Source organism: Camelus bactrianus, chromosome 32, assembly GCF_048773025.1.
Source record: "Camelus bactrianus isolate YW-2024 breed Bactrian camel chromosome 32, ASM4877302v1, whole genome shotgun sequence".
Lineage (NCBI taxonomy): Eukaryota > Metazoa > Chordata > Mammalia > Artiodactyla > Camelidae > Camelus > Camelus bactrianus.
The window spans coordinates 9,446,498-9,465,242 of record NC_133570.1 but is presented as its reverse complement, the minus strand read 5'-3'; the positions used below and the strand labels follow the sequence as shown (position 1 = coordinate 9,465,242).

General features: G+C 57.5%; 1 protein-coding gene across 7 annotated transcripts in view; it reads right to left on the bottom strand.

Moving 5' to 3' along the window:
• Nucleotides 1-2,063: 2,063 nt before the first annotated feature.
• The window catches only part of PXN (paxillin), a 42,359-nt gene continuing 25,677 nt past the window's right edge, over nt 2,064-18,745 (bottom strand). Inside the window, exons 2-15 of one of the 7 annotated variants that reach the window (XM_074356609.1) lie at nt 13,813-14,042; nt 13,409-13,524; nt 12,831-12,967; nt 12,535-12,736; nt 11,615-11,750; nt 9,277-10,164; nt 7,886-8,161; nt 7,334-7,648; nt 6,611-6,712; nt 6,268-6,438; nt 5,970-6,143; nt 5,330-5,411; nt 5,079-5,227; nt 2,064-4,198 (exon numbers count right to left, since the gene is read on the bottom strand). In XM_074356609.1, the coding sequence (XP_074212710.1) occupies nt 3,932-4,198; nt 5,079-5,227; nt 5,330-5,411; nt 5,970-6,143; nt 6,268-6,438; nt 6,611-6,712; nt 7,334-7,648; nt 7,886-8,161; nt 9,277-10,164; nt 11,615-11,750; nt 12,535-12,736; nt 12,831-12,967; nt 13,409-13,524; nt 13,813-14,042 (3,245 nt within the window). In that variant the 3' untranslated portion in view covers nt 2,064-3,931. The other 6 variants (XM_074356610.1, XM_074356611.1, XM_074356612.1 and 3 more) reach the window with 6 other exon arrangements.

The following is an 18,745-nucleotide window of genomic DNA, read 5'->3' as shown; positions in this document are numbered from 1 at the left end:
AACTGCCTACAAGGCTTTCCATGATCTGCCCCCCACTTTCACCCCTATAATCTCATCTCTTATTTGCCTGCCCATTCCCTTCCAGCCAGATGATGCTCCCCTTGAGGGCTCTTGTACTAGCTACTCCCTCTTTTCGGAAGGCTTTTTGCCGATATCCACAATTCCATCAAGTCTTGACTCAAATATCACCTGCTCGAAGCCTACCCTGCTTGCCCCATTCAAAATTACCCCCAAAACCACTCCACTTCCCCCCTTACTGTTCTGTCTTTTCCGTAGCACTTACACCTTATTACACACTGTGTAATATGTTGCATTATCTCTCTCTGCAGAATTTTTTGCCTTGTGCCTGACACATTGTAGGCATATAATAAATATTTACTGAATGAATAGATGCAGGGTTTGCAGTCAGAGAACCTGGATCCATGTTCTTGTTCTGCCCCTTGCCATATCTGTCATCTTAGGAAATGATTTCACCCTGCTGACCCTCTGTTTCCCTTTCCTTATCTGTAAAGTGCAGATAATAGTATTCACATTCTCAAGTTATGAGGATTACATGAGAAATGTGCTAAGACAACACAGTTCCTGGGATCACTAGATGTCAGCTTATTTTATATACCTTTTTTCAACACTCAGACAACTGTGCTCTATCAGTAAATAAGGTTTTAATGAATGAGCTTAGATTCTAGGGCAGAATGGGGGTTTCTCCCTATCTCCACCCTTTTCGCTTGACCAAGTTAGAAATCTCAGCATTGTGCTTTCAAGCCTTCTAGTGCCTCCAGTGATGAGCCTGTTTAGAGACCTGCTGGAGTCCATTACTGCTAAGATCTCTTTTTAGTGACAGTCTGTTACTGCATGCTCAGCATTGTGCTAAGTACTTTGTGCACATTACCGCTGTTAATCTTTACAACAATCCCCTGAGGAGGTACAGTATTAGTATTTTGGTTTCATCGATAAAAAAAATTTCACAGAGGTTAAATAATTCACGTGAGTCTCTCAGCCAGTAAGTGATAGCTTCAGAACTGAAATCTAGGAGCAGGTTCAAAGCCCACGGGCATCACTCTGCTATACAGTCCCTTCTAAACCCTGACGATGTCTCCCGCCAAATGCACTTTTCTGAGTATGTACATACTCATGTAGTAACTTCCCAAGGACATCCTGGCTCTGATGATATAAATATTGTCTGTAATTGTAGTACATCAATATAATGGAATACCATGAAGCCAGTAGAAAATGCTGCAGGTCTATATTTATTGACATGGGAGAATATTCACAAAGTGCAGTTGAGCTAAAAACAAAAAGACAAATGTACCACATTCATTTATATAAATAAATCAACATGGCTGGAAAAATTATCTCTGGATGAGGGGGTGAAGCTAATTTTCACTTCTGAGCTCACTGGGATACGGTCAGGGTTTAGACTTAAAAGTCAACATGCAGCCTTTGGAGGATCATCCCAGTAACAGGGAAACTGAAGCTACAAAGCTGTCCATGAAGTTCTTGAGGGCCCAGGACTGGAGTTCTGGCTGACAAGAGTGAGGAAGCATGCAAATATGGACATGAACACCAGGGGGCAGCTGAGACTCATCCTCAACTGTAAGGACAACCACCTTGAACTGGGAAGGTTCTACGTCCAAGGTGTGGTGCACACGTGGCAGTGGTAGTGTCTGGTCAACCTAGGAACACAGGAAGAGACAAGCCCTGTGTTCACATCCTGTCTCTGCGCTCACTCAGAGGATTGCCTTGTGCGCATCAGCTTCCTTTTTGAAATTTGCCCCATCGGTGAGCGTAAGGCCATCCACAGGTCCCTATGAGGATGCACTCAGCACACCCACGGGAAAGTGCAAAGGGCCGGGCCTGACCCACACAGGGAGCCAGGAGGACCTGTGACCACAGACATCCCTGTGGGGCAGGGATCCCATTCCCAGGGCTTCTTGCTTCAAGTAAGAGAACTTCAATGATTTACCCTCAAACTGTGGTCCTTGTGAGTCTGGGGAGGGTTTAGTCTCTCTTCTAGAACTAAGCTGTTATCTTAGACCAGAAAGAAAAGGCACTACTAGCACAGGTGAAAATAATGGCAAACTTTATTGGCATAAATCACAGGAATTGAAATGGGGGGAAAGCCAGGTTATAAGTTTAAAGAGGAAAAAAAAAAAAAGAAAAAAAATCAAATCATCAAATAACCACTGACCCAGAGGGTGGACCTCTGAAACCCCACGCCCCCTAGGGGAGGGGTCTGGGGCGGGTCACTGTAAACAGAGCGGTAAGGCCTGTGGGTGGAAGTGGAGACATCAGACCTGGGGGGGGGTGGGGTGCTGGCTGACCTTCCCAGACCCTGGCTGCTCCCCAGCCCGCACCAAGGAGGGACCCTCTTCGGGACCACAGCACACTCAGCCTCTGCTGTATCTGGAACCCGAGCCCTGCCTGTTTCATCCTCGGGGGAGAGCACTCTGGGGCTTTCCTGCTGTCTCAGCAGGATCCTGTCTCTCTGCCCAGAGTCCTATCAGGCCCCCTTGCAACAACCTGGGCTCTTTCCCCCAGGCCTCCAGTCTCCAGGGAGGGCAGGAAATTTGGGGACATGATGCACCCAGTGGAATCAACAAGGCTAATGGTCAAAATCAGATACCAGCTTCCTGAGAAGGCAGAAGAAAGAGCTCCAGAGAAGCAGTGAGGAGGCTGAGAATATTCTCTTTGTTGCCAGAAAGTTCACAAGGGAGTGGACACTCCTAATGGCTTACTTGGGAAGCAGTGCCCCGAAAGTATACTTCCCCCTTCTCCTCTCTCAGGAACAAGATGGATGAGGTTCAGAATTTTGGGCCCCAAAGGGCAAGACACCCTTAAGGCCAGTTTCAGTGAAGAGTTTGCTGGCCTGGGCAGTAAGGAAGGGTTTTTTTTTTCCCGGAATACAGCAGTTTATAAAAACAGTCCTGGTGAGCTGTGAAGTTAAGGAAGGGGAGTCACAGAACTGCTCCCAGTTCACCTGCTCGTGCTAAGAAAAAATAAAATACAAATTGCTTCCCCGCCCCAAGCCCTCAGTACAAGGCAAACCCCATATACCACAGCCACCATCACCCACAGGACCAGTGGCGGTGCACACTGGGGAAGAGTACAAAAGGGAACGTCTTTAAAATCTTCAAAATCATTTCTGTAGAGAGAAGTAAAAGCAACACAGACGATATGAATTCAAACCTCAGTGTAGAAATCTATCAAAGTCGGTACAGTGTCCAGGCACTGGGTGAAAGGCCCCGCCGCACGCCGTCCCCGGGGACGGAGGGAGTGACTATAAAACATTATTGCTGGAGAGAGGCCTTTCTCAGTAGAACCAGAGCAGGTATGGGGGGTGGGGGCAGTCGCCCAGGCCTGGAGAGGCTGGAAGGGCAGGAGCACAAGGTACCCTCCGTGGCCCCTGGGCCCTCCCACCCTTGGATGGATGGATGGATGGATGGATGGATGCTGGCATTGTTTGGAGGGAGCTTAGTCCCCCAGTATTCTCAGAACAAGGAGAATTAGGTTGAGAGGGGAGGATACGGATGAAAAGGGGCCCCCATCTGACCCTGCCTGCCCTCCCTGCTGGCTTCACTGCCGAAACATGAGGAAGGGATGGCTCCAGTGTGGGGTGCTGGCCTGGCCAGGTGGGTTGGTGGGGACACACGCAGGGTGGGGTGGGGCCCTCCAGCCTCTGCCTCTAGGGAGGGTGAAGAGCTGGCAGCCTGGGGAGAGCTGCAGGAGGAGGAGGGAGGCCCAGAGGCTCTGGCAGCGGGTGAGAAAAACAGGCAGGACCCCTCAGGGTCCTCGTGCCATCCTGCACCAGCCAAGGATGTGGTTCCAGTTTCGGTCGCATTTGCCCCTCCACCCCCGGGCCTCTGGGTCCCAGTAGCAGTTGGGAGGCTGGGCCGGGGAGGGCAGGGCAGGGCAGAGGAAGGGAGGGGGGCGCCTAGCAGAAGAGCTTGAGGAAGCAGTTCTGACAGTAAGGCTTGTCGTTCTGCTCCTTGAAGGTGCCCTTATTGAGCTGCTTGAGGCAGAAGGCACAGACGAAGTGCTCCGGGTGGAACTTCTTGGCCATGGCGGTGATGCAGCGGCCTGTGATGGGCTTCTGGCAGCCGGAGCACAGCGAGCCCCGCCGCTCGTGGTAGTGCACCTCGCAGTAGGGCTGCCCGTCGTGCTCGAAGAAGCTGCCGTTGACGAAAGGCGTGAAGCACTCCTGGAGGCAGAAGACGGGTGGGATTGGGGGGCAGGGGGCTCGGGCTGGGGCAGCTCCGGGTCATGGGCAGGAGACAGCCAGGGTCATCCCACTTGAAACGACTCCCACTCGCTAAGCATTCCCCACGCGCCAAGCGCTATGCCCAGCGCTTACTGAGTTCTCCCAGGAATGATCCTGACTCGCCACTGCTAACTTGCACGGCCTGGATTCAAACACAGGTAGGACTCCTGAGCACTTCAGCAGATGGCTGTAATGGTGTGCCCAGAAACCCTAAACCTGTGCTAAAAAAAGGGTTCCTCAGTCAAACTCTGCATCCTACATTCCCATTTGGAGATCTCCATGCACTCTTAGGTATAACAGGCTCTGAGGAAGGAGGGGAGGGTATAGTTCAGTGGTAGAGTGCAGGCTTAGCATGCACAAGGTCCTGGGTTCAAGCCCCAGTACATCCACTTAAAAAAAAACACGGCTCTGAGAAGTTTTGCAATGAACACTGTTTCCCAAACTCATTGGATCAGAGGATCCTTGCTGGATCTTTAATAACATCTGTGGGCCATTACCTGCCAGAATGCAGCCTGGTAACCAGTGCCTATTCCCGCTGAGCTGCTAAATGCTCGCGTTGCCTCACTTCACCCTCAAACTCCCTTCTCCCGAACACGACCCGTCTCGGGGCGGCTGCACTGTACTACCTGCTCTTGGTTTCTTGCAGCCCCAGTATGAGCCCACACAGGACTTGAGGAAGTGGACCCCCTGCCTTCCCACCCCCTTAATAACCCCAAATGGGGCCCCCGAGTCGGATCCAGAAAGCACAGCAAGCTAGGCCCTCCTCTCCCTCCTGCCCGCTCCTGGCCCCCTCCAGAGGAGGGCGTGGGGGGCCCCTTACCCGGCACACGAAGCACTCAGGATGCCAGAGGGTGTTGAGGGCCGAGATGTAGTTCTCCAGGATGGCCCGGGCGCAGCCGCCACACTTGGGCGCGAACATGTCAAAGTAATCCTTGCGGCAGTAGGCCTTGCCGTCCTTCTCGTGGAACCCTGAGGAGCGAGGGGGAGTGAGGGCCTGCAAGGTGAGGCCACCCTGACTCCAACCTCCACCCCTGTCCCCATCTCCCTGATGCTCCCAGGGATAGCGAGTACCTTCAGGCCCGAAGAAGGCTCCACACTGGGCACAGAAGAAGTGCTCGGGGTGCCACGTCCGGTCAAGGGCTGTCACCACTTTCTGTGAGAGCAAAGGGTGGGATCAGCGCTGAGCTGCTGCCCCGTGGACATCCCACAGCTGAGACCTACAGGCAAGGCTGGCCTTCCCACCCCCACTCCCAAAGAGCAAAACACCCCAAGATGGGGACCTCTCCACATTGTGCTCTGAGTATCACTGAGAATTCCGACTGACTGAAGGATGTGACGTGCCAGACACACTCTGTCTCCTTTAATCCTCACATGTGCAATTGAGATCACAGGTTCTACTATGACTCCCATATTATAAGTGAAGAAACTTAGTCTCAGAGAGGCTAGACACTCCCTTAACACCACACAGCAGGAGAGCGAGGGAGCCGGCACTCCATTCTGTTTATCTGGGCAGGGCTCCTCATCTCTTGGAGTTCTGGCAGAAGGGAATCTGAGATGGGAGGTGGGTGGGAGGTGACGCTGCTTTATGTGCCTTAGGACGGGCCGGGGATCAGGCCTGAGTATGAAGCCGGGTTTCGTAGCTGTGTGGGATCCAGCATGTCACGCGACCTCTCTGAGCCTCAGACGGCACCCCCTGCACCTGGGAACTCACATCCAGGATGGGCCCATTGCAGTAGTAGCAGCGCGGAGAGAAGAGGTTGTGATAGTCCTTTTCACAGTAGGGCTGGCCATCCCGCTCGAAGAAGTTCCGGGACCCGATCTCCTCCTGGCAGTGGGTGCAGACGAAGTGCTCTGGGTGCCACGTTTTCCCCATGGCAGTCACGACCTGAGGAGGGAGGCGGGATGTGGTTCAGGACCTGGGCCTGCCATGGAGCACCTGCCCCAGAGGAGCAACGGTCCTGTGCCCCTCTGCCGCTCCCTCCCTGCCCAACCCCAACCCTCATCATCACCTGCCCCGCAATGGGTTTCTTGCAGGCCCCGCAGACTCCCTTGGCAACTGTGGCGACTCCCAGTTTGTTCAGGTCAGACTGCAGGCTCCCCAGCATGCTGTCGAGCTGGCTCCCGGGCTTTGGGGGCCCCCCTGGGGGAGAGCTGCTCCCCGTCTTCCCCTGGGCCATGAACTGTGGAGGCAGGGAGAGAGGGCTGGTCAGGACATCCAGGGGGAGGGGGTCTCCCAGCACCAGGGGCTTTTCTCCCTCCCGGAGAGATGGGCTGATCAAAGCACCCTGCAGGCCTGACAGAGCCCCGGAACACACGGCTAGCAGGACCCTAAGCCCCAGCCTCGGCACTGACCCCTCCCTTGTCCTGCCCTTCCGGGCTGCTCTGCCTGCCGTTTGGAGGCCAGCCAGCCGCCCAGCACAGCTCTCCATCCACTCTTTGCTCCAGGCTCTGGATCTTAGATGGGGGAGGAAACAAGAATAAGAATTTCTTTTTTTTTAATTAAGGAAAAAAGAATATGAGAACTTGTCACTAAACCATTTTAAAAAAAGGAATTTAGGATGAGATAAAGGATGGATTTTTCTCCCTCCACTGGCAAGACCAAAATCAGGAGGAAAAGTCTAGAGAAAACCAACCAGGAGAGAGAGGCCCAGGGACAGATGAAGAGGGAGAGAGAGGCATGGGACTTAGGGAGGGGAGATGACTGGGGCCGGAGAGCAAGGAGAACCTGCAGGTACTGCACCGGGGGCCGGGGGCGGGGAGCACGTTTTGGTTTCCCTTCTGGGAACGGCTTGCTCAGAGCCTGGGGCAGGGCTGAGGGGAAGCCCCACTGGGAAGAAAGAAGGCAACTGACATCTCCAGGGTGGGACCAGGGACATCAAGTTAAGGCCAGGTCTAAGGAAAGGCTGTGGTACCAGGCAAGGGCTTGTGGATGGAGGAACAGAGTGTGTGTGTGGTGTGTGTGTGTGGCGCGTGTGTGTGCACGTGTGTGTGCGCACACGTGCACACAGAGTGAGGACACAGCTCAGGCATAAGGACAGGGACAGGGAGGGCCGGTGCCAGGGCCCCGAGGCCTGCCTGCATTGAGGGGAAGAGCGGGTCCTCGTCGGTCTGGCAGCCCACGGACCTCACAGAGTGGGGTGCAGGAGTGGGAGGGGTGGGGTCCTGCGCATCATCCTCCCGAGGCCCTGCCCCAGCACTCCGGACCCCGGGGGAGCCGCGGGGGAGAGCTGAGGGCCCCAGGGTGGAGGAGGCGGGCAGGCTGGGCGGGGGAGAAGAGCTCCTGGCAGAGGCGTCTTTGCGATGGTGAAGCAAAGGGCCGGTAGGAGAAGGAGAAGGCAGAACAGACAAGGTTCTTCTCAGGGGAATGGGAGAGCTGGGAGGGAAGACAACCTGAGAGGAAGAAAGGAGGGAGAGAGATGAAGACAACAGAGGAAACACCAGCTCAACAAGCAGGGACATGAGAGGGGACGTCCCCCGGCTCCCCAGGGCCTTCCCACTCTGGCACCAAGAGTGAGGCCAGCCTCACAAGGTCACAGGATGCAGGACCCCCCACGCGCCAAACCTCCCCTCCAGCCAGGGCCAAGGAAGAACAAGAGAACCTCGCTGGCCCAGCTCTGGGCCGGCTACCTTCTCTACCAGTTGCCCCCCAGCCCGCCTCCCACGCGGCTGCACGGTGATGATGATGCCCTCAGCCAGCCAGTCCTCGGCAGAGGTCCCCGAGTCCCCCACATCCGCCTCCGCCTCCGGCTGGATGCCCAGCCGGCCCTGCAGCTCTGCGATGAGCCGCTCCTGGGACGGGGTCCTGCTCAGGGCGGCGGGGTCCAGCCGGCGGCGAGGGGAGGGCTCCCGGGACATGGGGTGCGCGTGGCCCGTCTCCCGGCTCCTCCTGATCACGGAGCGGATCTGAGGAGGGAGGGAGGCTGTCACAGGCCACTCTGGGCTCAGCCGCTGCTGCTCAGTCCACACTCAGGGGCCCCCAGGTCGGGAGGGCAGAACCAGAAACACCAGAGAAGGGCCAAGCTGAGCTGAGAGGCGGGGGGATGGGGGTGGGCAGAGCAGACTCCCTTCAAGTCAGCCCTGACCTTGGGCAAGACACGTCATATCCAGGGCCTCAGCTTCTCCATCCTTGAAATGGGATAATGGTATTTTCTCAGCTGCCTTAAAGGATTATTACAAGAATTATGCTTGTAAATGGACATTCTTATGAGAGCACAAGACTGCCCTTCCTTCCTTTTTTGATTTTTAATAGAAAAGTATGATCTTTCCTCCCAGTAAATCTTTCAGCCAGTTTTTTGTTGTTGTTGTTGTTATTATAACCTACTTGTTTCTAGCAGTTTGGGTTTTTTGTTTGTTTGCTTGTTTGTTTTTGTTTTTAACTTTTTTTTATTGAGTAATAGTCATTTTACAATGTTGTGTCAAGCAGTTTGGTTTTTTGTTGTTGTTTTATTTTGTTTTGAAAAGGGCCTAAAATTTCAACCAAGCAAGAAGCAAATAATGACACTATCACCAGCCATGGCTTATTGGGGACCATGTGCTGTGTTCTTTTTAATCACTTTCCAGGCATTACTTCATTCAATCCTCTGGAGAACCTTGGGGGAAAATGCTCTATTACTCTCATTTTAAAGATGAGAAAACTGAGGCTGGTGCGGGGTTGCCCAGGGTCTCACAGGGAGCAAGGGCTGGAGGTGAGGCTTGTACTCAGTTCTGTCCGGTTCCAAAGCCCATGCTTTTAATATTCCACACACATCCCATCAGGATGTCAGGGGAAGCTCATCTAAAGGAAAAAGCCTCCATAAAGCAAGGGGCGGGGTGTCACTGAGAGAAACGCCAGGGCCCAGGGAGCCCCGCTGGCCCCACGGAGCCTGCTGCCCAGTGCTGGTCGCCCGGGTCTCAGGCCACAGCATCTGGGGATGGGCTGCCCAAGCAGACATGCGCAGAGGGGGAGGCCACATGCAGTCAGCCAGGGATGGCTGACGTGAGGATGGCCGGGGCCATGCCAAGCAGCCACAAGAGCTCACGCCTGCCTGGCCAGAGGTGGAAATCCTCTCAGTGGTGCTGGGCGTGTCCACGACCACGGCCTGTGGAAGCTCCGGCTGTTCCCTCCCGGCCTTGGCAGCAGCTTCAGCGGTGCCCTCTGGCCTCCTGGGGGTCTCAGGTCCCTGGGTTGGCCTGATCGGGCTGCCCACCGTGGGCGTCTCTCCACCTAACTGTTCCTTGTCAACTAGGGCCGGGCAGCCGCTCTCCGGCTCCCCTGGCTCTGGCCCTGCCCTCTCCTTCTGCCGTCCACGTTCCTTCGTGAGACTCCAGGTATCTGGGAAGATAGCCTGACGGTCTGTGGCCACGATGGCTGGCTCAGCTACTTCCTGGAAGCTGGGCAGAGCTCCCAGCGGGGTCTCAGGCCTGAGTGTCCCCAGGGCCCTGGGCTGCTCCCATGAGGCAGCCACAGCCTCCTCTGGGCACAAAGGGTTGGCCGATGGCACTCGGGGGTCCCCAGCCTCCTGGGGACCTGCACACCCAGCACTAAGTAGAGTATGGCTAGGGGGTGCCCTGGAGAGCTCAACCACCAGGTTTGGGTCCCCCAAGACACAAGCCTGGCTCTTTGCAGCCAATGGCCCCAGAGAACCCTCTGAAGGGGAAAAACTTGAGTTGGGGATGTCAGGCGTCACCCCGAGGCCAGCCGAATCAAGCCAGCTGGGGGCCACAGGAGGTAGTAGGCCCCGTGTGCTATCACTGTCCTCAGTGCCGAGGGCCTCCAGGGTGTGGCCAGGGCCTGCAGGGGAGGGTTTCTTAATGGGTGGCAGGAACACAGAGGGGCCAGCAGGAGGAGGAGGAGGGAACATTTGGTGTGGGGATGGAGCTGAGCCGTGCAGCCCCAGGGAGCTCAAGGCCACAGCAGAGGAGCTGGTCTGGAGGAGGAGAAAGACAAAAGGCAGAGAAGGAGAGAGAGACAGAAGAGGTGAGGAAGGAAGCTCACTGCAAGGGACCAGCTCGGCCTCAGGACTCCGAGAGCCACCATCTACCCTGGCCAGACGTCTCATCCAGGTGGCAGGGAAGCCGAAGCATGAGGACTGGCCCTGGAAAAAGACCCAGGCCTCCTAGAGAAGCTTTCCTGGGCTCTACATCCTGGACCCCCGTCAAACTTCGGCAGCAGAATGCAGCCTCTGAGCCAGGCCTGTCAGAGTAGAGGGGAGGGAGGTGGACCACAGGGAGGTCAGCCCGGGCACCGACCAAGGGAGGGCCAGCAGCAGGCAGGACCCTGCCCGCTCCAGCCTTGGCCCAGCGCTTGGCTCTGTCTTGCCCAGACAACCCCAGCTCCCTGCACCCCGAGTCCTTGCTCAAGAGGCTACAACCTCTACAGCTAGAACGAGCAGAGCTTCTCCAGGGGCAGCGAGACACCGCAGTCTCAGAAAGCAGCACAGCCTAACGGGCACCGGGGCTGACACCCGAGCCTGACGGACTCGCTGCTGACCTGCCTTCTGACCCTGGCGCTCAGAGCCGCTGGGACACGGGGGTCACCAGCTCGGTCACTCCCATCCCTCCACCTCGCCTCCCCGAGCTCCACCCCACCGCTGAAAGCCCCACTGAAGGGAGGCCAGAGGCGCCATCAGGGGCAAGAGCTGGCTTCCCTTCTCAGCTTCTCTAAGTCATGCCCCAAGGTCTGGCCGATCCATGTGGAAGGGCAGAGTCAGCAACCGTTGGAGAGCTCAGTCAATATCAGCCCCCGTGGACGCAATGCATCCTCTAAATAACACATCTTGGGCCTGGCAGGCCTGGGGAGGCCCAGGGGGAGGGGGGCGCCTCACACAGGACTGGCCCAGAAGCCTGATGGGTGAGGTCTCCCAGGCAACTTGGGGGACTCAGAGGACCACAGAGGATGGAAGGAGTCTGGCGAAGGAGGCCTGTGGATTCAGGAGCCAGAGGCAGAAAGGAAGAGGACGTGTTGAGGACAGCCAGCATGGGAGACGAGGCTCAAGGGCTAAAGACCTCTCGGCACAGGATCCCAAGTCTCACATGCCCAGCAGGGAACACCCTCCCCCAAGAGCAGCATCAACACAGGGCCCTTTGTCCCAGCCTCCAATCCCTTGCTTGGGTGGCTGGGAGCTGGGAGCACCCAGGGAGGAAGGAATGTCCCTCCGAGCACTTTCTTGCCTTCACAGGCTGTGAGACAGCTCAGTCTCGGAGCAGCCCAGCTGGGCCCTCCCTTCCCCCTATCCTGATAAGGCCGGGGCACTGCCTGCGGGGTCCCGGGCTCAGGGAGAGGCACCCACACACTGAGGGGCTGAGTTCCAGTGGGAGGAGAAGAAGGGAGAGGAGCCTGAGGGAGCAGGGCAGGGAAGAGGAGGGGCCTCAGGGCACCTTAAAATCCGACAGTGAGGCCATCAGCTCGTCCAGCTCCCTGGTGGCAGAGGAGGCCGAGATGCGTGTCTGCTGCTGGCTGGAGGTGACGCGCTGGGGGCTGCCCATCTCGCCCTGGTTCACAGTGATGGCGGGGCTGCAGGCAGGCGTGGCATCAGCAGGGGCCCCAGCGTCCAGCCTGCCCTCCCCCAGCGTGGCCCTCCCCTCACAGGGGATCACCGTCTCAGCTCTGACACTGAGGTCCCACCACCCCCAACACTGGAGAAGTCCATCAGCCCCCAGTCTCTCCTGGGGACTCATCCTTGGGAGGCAGCTGCTGTCAGCCAAGGGGCCAGAGCGCTGAGGTGAGCTGACAGGGGAGAAGAGAGGGCAGCTCAGGCGGCCCCTTTCCCAGAAAGACCAAGTTCAAGCCCGCCTGTTCAACAAGCCCAAGCGTCCTGCGCATCCCCCACCACACCGTGTGTACGGGTGAGGCTATTTCAACAAGGTGGTAACACCGAGAAGAGCCGACGCCTGGTAGGCACTTGCCATGCGTATCATGTGCAGGCGCTTTACGTGTGTCCCATCATATCCCATATCCCTTCTCCCATTCTACAGATGGGAAAACAAAGGCTCAAGAGACGACATTCAGTAAGGGCAGAGCCAAGCTATGAACCCTATTGTGCTGCTCCAAAGCCCACACTGGCAGCCGCTGGCCACCGGTGCCCTCAGCCTGTACAGCGGCTGTCCTTTCTGAGGGCCGTGGCTCGCTGAAGGCAGGCATGGTTTCTGTGTGATTCACCACCATCCCTCGGGGCCCGGCAAACAACGGGCACTTTCAGAGGGAACAGGTGATACCGGGGATGAGAGGACAGACACCGGAGCAGGGGATGGGCTGGGCGAGGCCTCCCTCTGCCTGGGAGGGCTCCGCAGACACTCACACGGGGCTGGGCACGGAGCTCTCCAGCTCGTCCAGCAGACTCTCCACGCTGGGCCGCACGTCCTCCAGGCCTCGGCCCCCGTTCCGCTTGGGCTTCTCTTTGGTCAGCGGCCCGGCTTTGCCCCCCAGCGGGCTGTTATTCTCTGGGATGCCATAGTGGGAGCTCAGAGCGCCGGGCAGGGGAGGGCTTGAGTTGGCCTCATCTTGGGAGGAGAGAGAAAAGCCGCTCATCCCTAAGCCCTGGGGGAGCCCAGAGGCCGGCAGGCAGGCCTGGGGCGGGGTCTCACCTCGTCCTACCTGTGGGGAAGCCCGGGGGGTTATGCTGCACTGCATTCAGCTCCAGTAGCAGGCGGTCGAGTTCTGAAAGGTTGCTGCCCAAGGAGGAGCTCATGACAGTAGGTGATGGCTCGGCTGACTTCTGCTTGTTGGGAAAGCTTTGAGAGGCAGAGGGGAGACTGCGGTGAGCAATGCTCTGGTGGCCCCCAAGTCCTCAAGGAGAATAGGTGGGGGGCGGGGTGCAAGGTCTCTGCCAGCCAGAAGACGGAGAGTGGACAAGGGATGTGGTAAAGAGAGGGTAGGAAGGAAGTCTTGCTTCAGTTCCTGAACCTTCCTCAGTGCAGGGTGATGTGACAGCCACCCTGGCCACTGCAGGAGATGGCAGTGATAAGGCCACCGAGCCAATGGAGAGGCCTCAGGAGCTGGCCAGGCACCTCAGGCCTTCTGTAGTCTAACCCAATGACCCTGGAGGCAGAACGCCCACCTCCCCCCAACACCGAGGGCCGTGGCCATGCCTGGTCCCTGGCCTCAGCTGCCCCCAGCCAGGCCGATGCGCTGGATTTCCAAAAGGGGGGTAGGGGGTGGGGACTGGGCAATACCTGTACACGTGCTCTTCCTCACCGGCTCGGGAACACGGAGGGCCCACGCCGTCCTGGGGGATGGAGGCACTGGAAGTTTTGGCGCTGGAGCCGTACACTGGGGACGGAGACTGAGGCTGCAGGAAGGAATGTGTTCAGAGATTCCCCGAGGAGGAAAAGGAACCACCCAAGTCATCCCCGGGAGGCTCCTGCTCACAGCCAGTCTCACCAGGGAATTTCCACACTCGGCTGGGAGACAGGTGATTAACACTTGGTCACTGCCCTCACGTGGTGGTGCAGGGTGGGGAGAGCCGGACGTCCCCTGCCTCTTCTCCCCACTCCCCTGATCCCCGGCTCCCTGAGCCACTGCCAGACAAGTTCCTTTTGCCCCGAAGCTGACTTTCGAGCCCTGGTCCCCACTTTACCTGCTGGTGGACAAATCGGGAGGTGCCACTGGGCTGCCACTGGTCTAAGGGGTCAAGAATCGTGCCATTGAGGGCCTCGCTGGATGGGGGAGGCGGGACAGGGGGTGGCACAGCAATCTCCTGGTACGTGTGGTTTCCAGTTGGGTACGAGTAGGGGGTCTCCTCAGACAAAAACACGGGCCGTTTGGAGATGTGGGAGGTGGTGGATTCCAAGTCCGCCAGCAGGGCGTCTGCAGAGAGAAGGCTCAGGTAAGAAAAGGGATCCTGGGCACTAAGTCTCCAAAGGCAGCACCCTCCCTGCCTGTACTGAAAAGTTAATGACCTCTGAGCACTTGCCCCGCCCATGGGAGACAGGGCCAGCCCCAGGTCAGGAAGGGACCAGCGCAGACCAGCCTGGCTAAGAGCATCTCCCACAGCTCTTCTCTGCAGCCCAGAAAGGCGCTCTGGATGCTCCTGGGGCCGCCCTGGGGGCTCTCCTACCTCTGGGAGTCGGGCACCTGTGTTCCCTCCAGACAGGGCTGCGCGGCTGGCTGGCTTGGCAGTCAGAAATGCCTGCCTGGAACCGGGCACTCCGACTCCCCGCAGGGCCAGGCGGAGAGGAGGGGCGGGAAGGAGGGGCCCCACGCCACAGGGAGGGGCCCGGGCACTGCCAGGTCCCACTTAATTTCCAAGAGCTTAAGCCTTCTCAGCCCCTAAACTGGAGGGGTCCTTGGGGTGGTACCTGCCCTTTCTGACCTGGTAGAAGCCAAACCTCAGGCTCCAGACTCCTCTGGAGTCTCTGGGCTCCGGAGGAGGTGTATGGAGAGGTGGGGGCTGGGACGAGGCTGGTGCAGCATTCCCCCCTCTTCGGCAGAGGGGGCCAGACTGCTCCGTAGGCTGTTTCTGCAGAAGCCTGGCAAGCAGCCTGGCCCCAGAAGCTCCAGGGCCCCACCATTCTGCTTTTAACAGCAGCAAGGGAGCCGAATCCGCCCTCTAGTGCAAGCTTCCATCACCCCAGCAATGGGCGGCCAACAGGAGGCCCTGCGTCTCCTCAGCCCCCAGACAAGAAGGGTACAGCCGAGGGCGGCACAGGAACTGCTGATCCTCCCCTCCTGGGACCCTCAACAGCCCCACAGCCTACAGAGCCCGGCCCCACATGCCACGCCCTCATTCCTGCCATGCTCTGAGCTAGCTCTCACCTGCCTGCTGTTCTGCTGGGGTGGGGGGGTGCCTGGTCCCTGGCCCCCCTGATAATAATCACCAGAGTGCAATGGCTGGCTAGGGTCGGGACGGTATAGCTCAGTGGTAGAGTGAGTGCTTAACATGCACGAGGTCCTGGGTTCCATCTAAAAATCTAATAACACCCTACCCACAAAAAAATAAATAAAACAAATTTTAAAAAAATAATAAAAATATAATTTATTAAATAAATAAATAAACCTAATTACCTCTCCCTTCAAAAAGAAAAAAAAGCGATAGCTGGCTCTACGGTCATTTGTTTACCCGTAATAGGCACTGTGCTGGGCACATTTCATATATGGTCTCAGTTAACCCTCCCAACGTCCCATGACGTTGGAACTCTCACCCTCCCTTTACAGATGGGAAACAAGCTTCGAGAGGTGGTGGGACTAGCCCCAGATAACACAGATGGAAAGTGACAGGACTGCCTGACTCCTCAGAGGCCCCAAACCCCAATAATCTGCCCTGAAGGAGGCTGCTGGGATCACAAGATGACACCAGATTTAAACGGCACAACTTCCTGAGTGATGGGGCCCCAGCTTTGAGGGCTGCCAGTCTGATCCTTCCTGGTGGCCCTGTCCCCAACCCCACCCCTGCTCAGAGGAAGGAAGAAGGAAGCAAGGGCCCCCACCCCACCCCGGGGCCTGGGCCTGCGGGCCCACACCTCCTCAGCTGCCTGCCCTGATCTTCTACCCCTGAGGCTGGTGACTCCCGCCCCAGGCTCCTACCCAGCTGATCAGAAGCTTGTTCCCAGGCCCAGGATGCCTCCCGACTTCCAAGGAAGGTCAGTTCTTACAGCCCCTCCTGCTCCGGGGCCTTTGGAAGAGGTCTGACTTCCTGTCTCCAGCAAACCGGAACTAGAGGGAGTCAGCGTGTGTCTAGGTAACAGGAGAAAAGGAACTAGCGTCCGGAGCCAATCCCAGTGGCCTCTCCACGGCCAGACCTGCTGCCTTGGCTTCACACGGTGTCACTGTCTCCTCTGGGCCCAGGACAGCAGGGGCGGGTCCCTCCTCCGCCATAGGCAGAGCCAGCCCCCCAGAGCAGGCAACAAGCGCAAGCCTGGTGGGTACCGGGGGCAGCTGCCATGCTGGCTCTTCCCCTACGAGCCAGGAGCTTCACCTGTGTCACCTGCCTCCCCCTCGCACCACCACCAGCACAGGGGGCAGGACTGAGGCTCAGAGAGGCAGAAGCACGTCCCCACACTGCCTGAGCCAGCTAAAGTGACAGCTGGGACCCAGGCTCCAAACATGCAGCAGAAGACAGACGGTTAACCTTCCCCATCAAACCTTCTGAGCCAGGGCATCAAACACCTTGGCCCACTCCACTCACGGCCTGACTCTAAGCCTTGCTTATTGGTTTAAGGACTAGACTCTGATTTATGACTTCAACAGACTCTTTTCACCAGGGGTACATCTGTTGGTCAGAAGGAGCAGTCCCGGGTACAGAGACAAAAGATCGCAGGCCGTGGAGCCGAGCCAAACCTGAGCTTGGTCCCAGCTCCACTGTCCGCCCCTCCAACGGCCACAAAGCAAACCATGCAGCTCCCTCGAGCCTCAGTCTCCTCCTGAAGCTGGGGTTCCTACTCCCCCACTCACAAGCACTTGTGTGAGGTGTCTATGGGACTGCAGATGCCACAACACAGAAAGCTGCAAACACATCTTATTTGCTTTATGAAATTCAGAAAAAGATTTTCCTCCAGGGAGGTCAGGTTGGGGTACAAGGTGCTGACTTCTCAGTCCTCTGTGGGTAGGACCCGGGCAGGACAAGAGAAGGGCAACCTTGAAGAGAAAAGCAAAGTAATAAAGTAACGTTCAAAGGGAAACACGTGCGGATGTGAGGGAGAGAAGGGGTACCATTGTCCAAACTCGCATCCGAGTGAGAAGGGGTGTGCACAGCTGCGGGGTCTGTGGTGTAGCTCCTCCTCCCTCTCTGTCCTCAGTCTTTGCTCAATGATGGACAGGACTTGGTGCCACCATCCCCCAAAACCTCCCACAAGCACCGCAGAGGAGAGCCAGGAACCCAGGAGGCACGGAGGGGTACCACTGGCCTCAACTTTGGGTTCTGTGGGCGCAGAAGCCTGCAGTGTCCCGCAGGCTGCAAAGTGGTGACAGGCCAAAGTCTCCTTGCAATCTCAGCAAACGCCTCCCCTGCCTGAGTACACAGAGGTGCCAGACAGAGGACTGGAAAGGAAGTCCACTTACAGGCAGCGCCCCACGCTGGGTGGGGGTGGGGGGCTAGTTTTCAGCTACAGCTACTTCCTGGCTCCAGCTCTGAATACCCTAGGGACAGGCTCAGAGATTCATTCTACATAGACCTCAAAGAAGGTCTCAAAAGACAATAGTAGCACTGGAACACACCCTCCCTCCCACACGTGGGGAGAGCGCCTTCCATACACACAGAAGCAGTATCTGAAGCAGCAGGGCTCACTTGTTCAGGATAAGGAAGGCCTCAAACTTCCTCAGCGTCGTTCCATCAAGCTTCTGGGTGCAGGCCTGAGGCCTTGGAGACAATTCAGAGCCACTGGGACTCTGGAGAAGGAGCTCTCTCTCTGGGGCTTTTCAGCCCCTTTCTGGAGGAACCCACCCTAGATTCTGCAGGCTTTTTGCCTCTGCCGTCCAAGTGATGCAGGCTCTGGCACTTCCATCCGGGAAGAGGGAAAGCCCAGGTCTCTGGGTGAATCCATTCAACGTATGTGTGGAGGGGAAGGGCTCTCTTCTTGGAGCTGGGTGCCGGGGAGTTAATGCAAAGTCTCCAGCCCAGCGGGGGCAAAGGCCACCCAGCTGCGCCCTGGTGGCGAAGGGGTGCGGACCGTCCGCCGCTGTCCGCCAGAGGGCGCAATCGGCCCATCGCTCCCGGCCTGGGTAGTAACCGAAGGTAACCTCGCGCAATCACGGAATTTTCGAGCCAGGGAAGACCGGGAGCCCCTGGCCATGGGCGCACCGGGGAAGTTTCAGTACCTGGAATGCCTGACTGAGCTAGAGGGACGGAACAGATTGAGGAGGAGCGCAAGGAGGTCTGGATGTCAAGCCTCTGGACCATGTCTGAAGGACACTATCATTTGAAGGTGTGACCCAAGAGTGACGCAGCCCATCGGGCTCCAGAGACCCAGAGACAGATGTACGCCCTCGCTTTCACTGCCCCCTCTGCAGACACTGCGGTGCGGGTGGTGCCCCTGTCCCCACCTCGTGTCCACATCTGAGCAGGCGCTCAAGAGCCTCTGTGGCTTTGGATCCAAAGGCTGCCCTGGGACTGGCAGCTGGGTGGGCACAGTGCACCGCGGCCAGGCAAAGCAAAAGGCCCTTTCCTGGGCCCCAGGAGCCACCAGCTGAGCATAATCCTGAGGGCCAGGTGGGAGCCGCTGGGTCCGCACGCAGCCCAGAGGCGGTTAAGACTCAGGTGTCCTGGCTCTCTGCCCGTGGAGGGAGGGGACCTAGGGGCCAATCTGCCTGCATTCCAGGGCAAATGCCACAGCTGCGCCTCTCACATTCCCAAAACAGCCCAGGAGCACAGAACAGAGGGAGCCCCTGGCCCCCTAGTGTAGGGGATCTCTCCCAGACTGCAGCTCCCAGACCTGGGCTAACCCAGAGACACATGACACCCAATAATAAGTAAAAGGAAATCAATGAACCCCTTCCACCTCCACCCTCAACTGGATAATAAAAACAGGCCAGGCTTCTCTCACAAGCCTGGCTTTCCCTACCCAAGCCAGGCTACT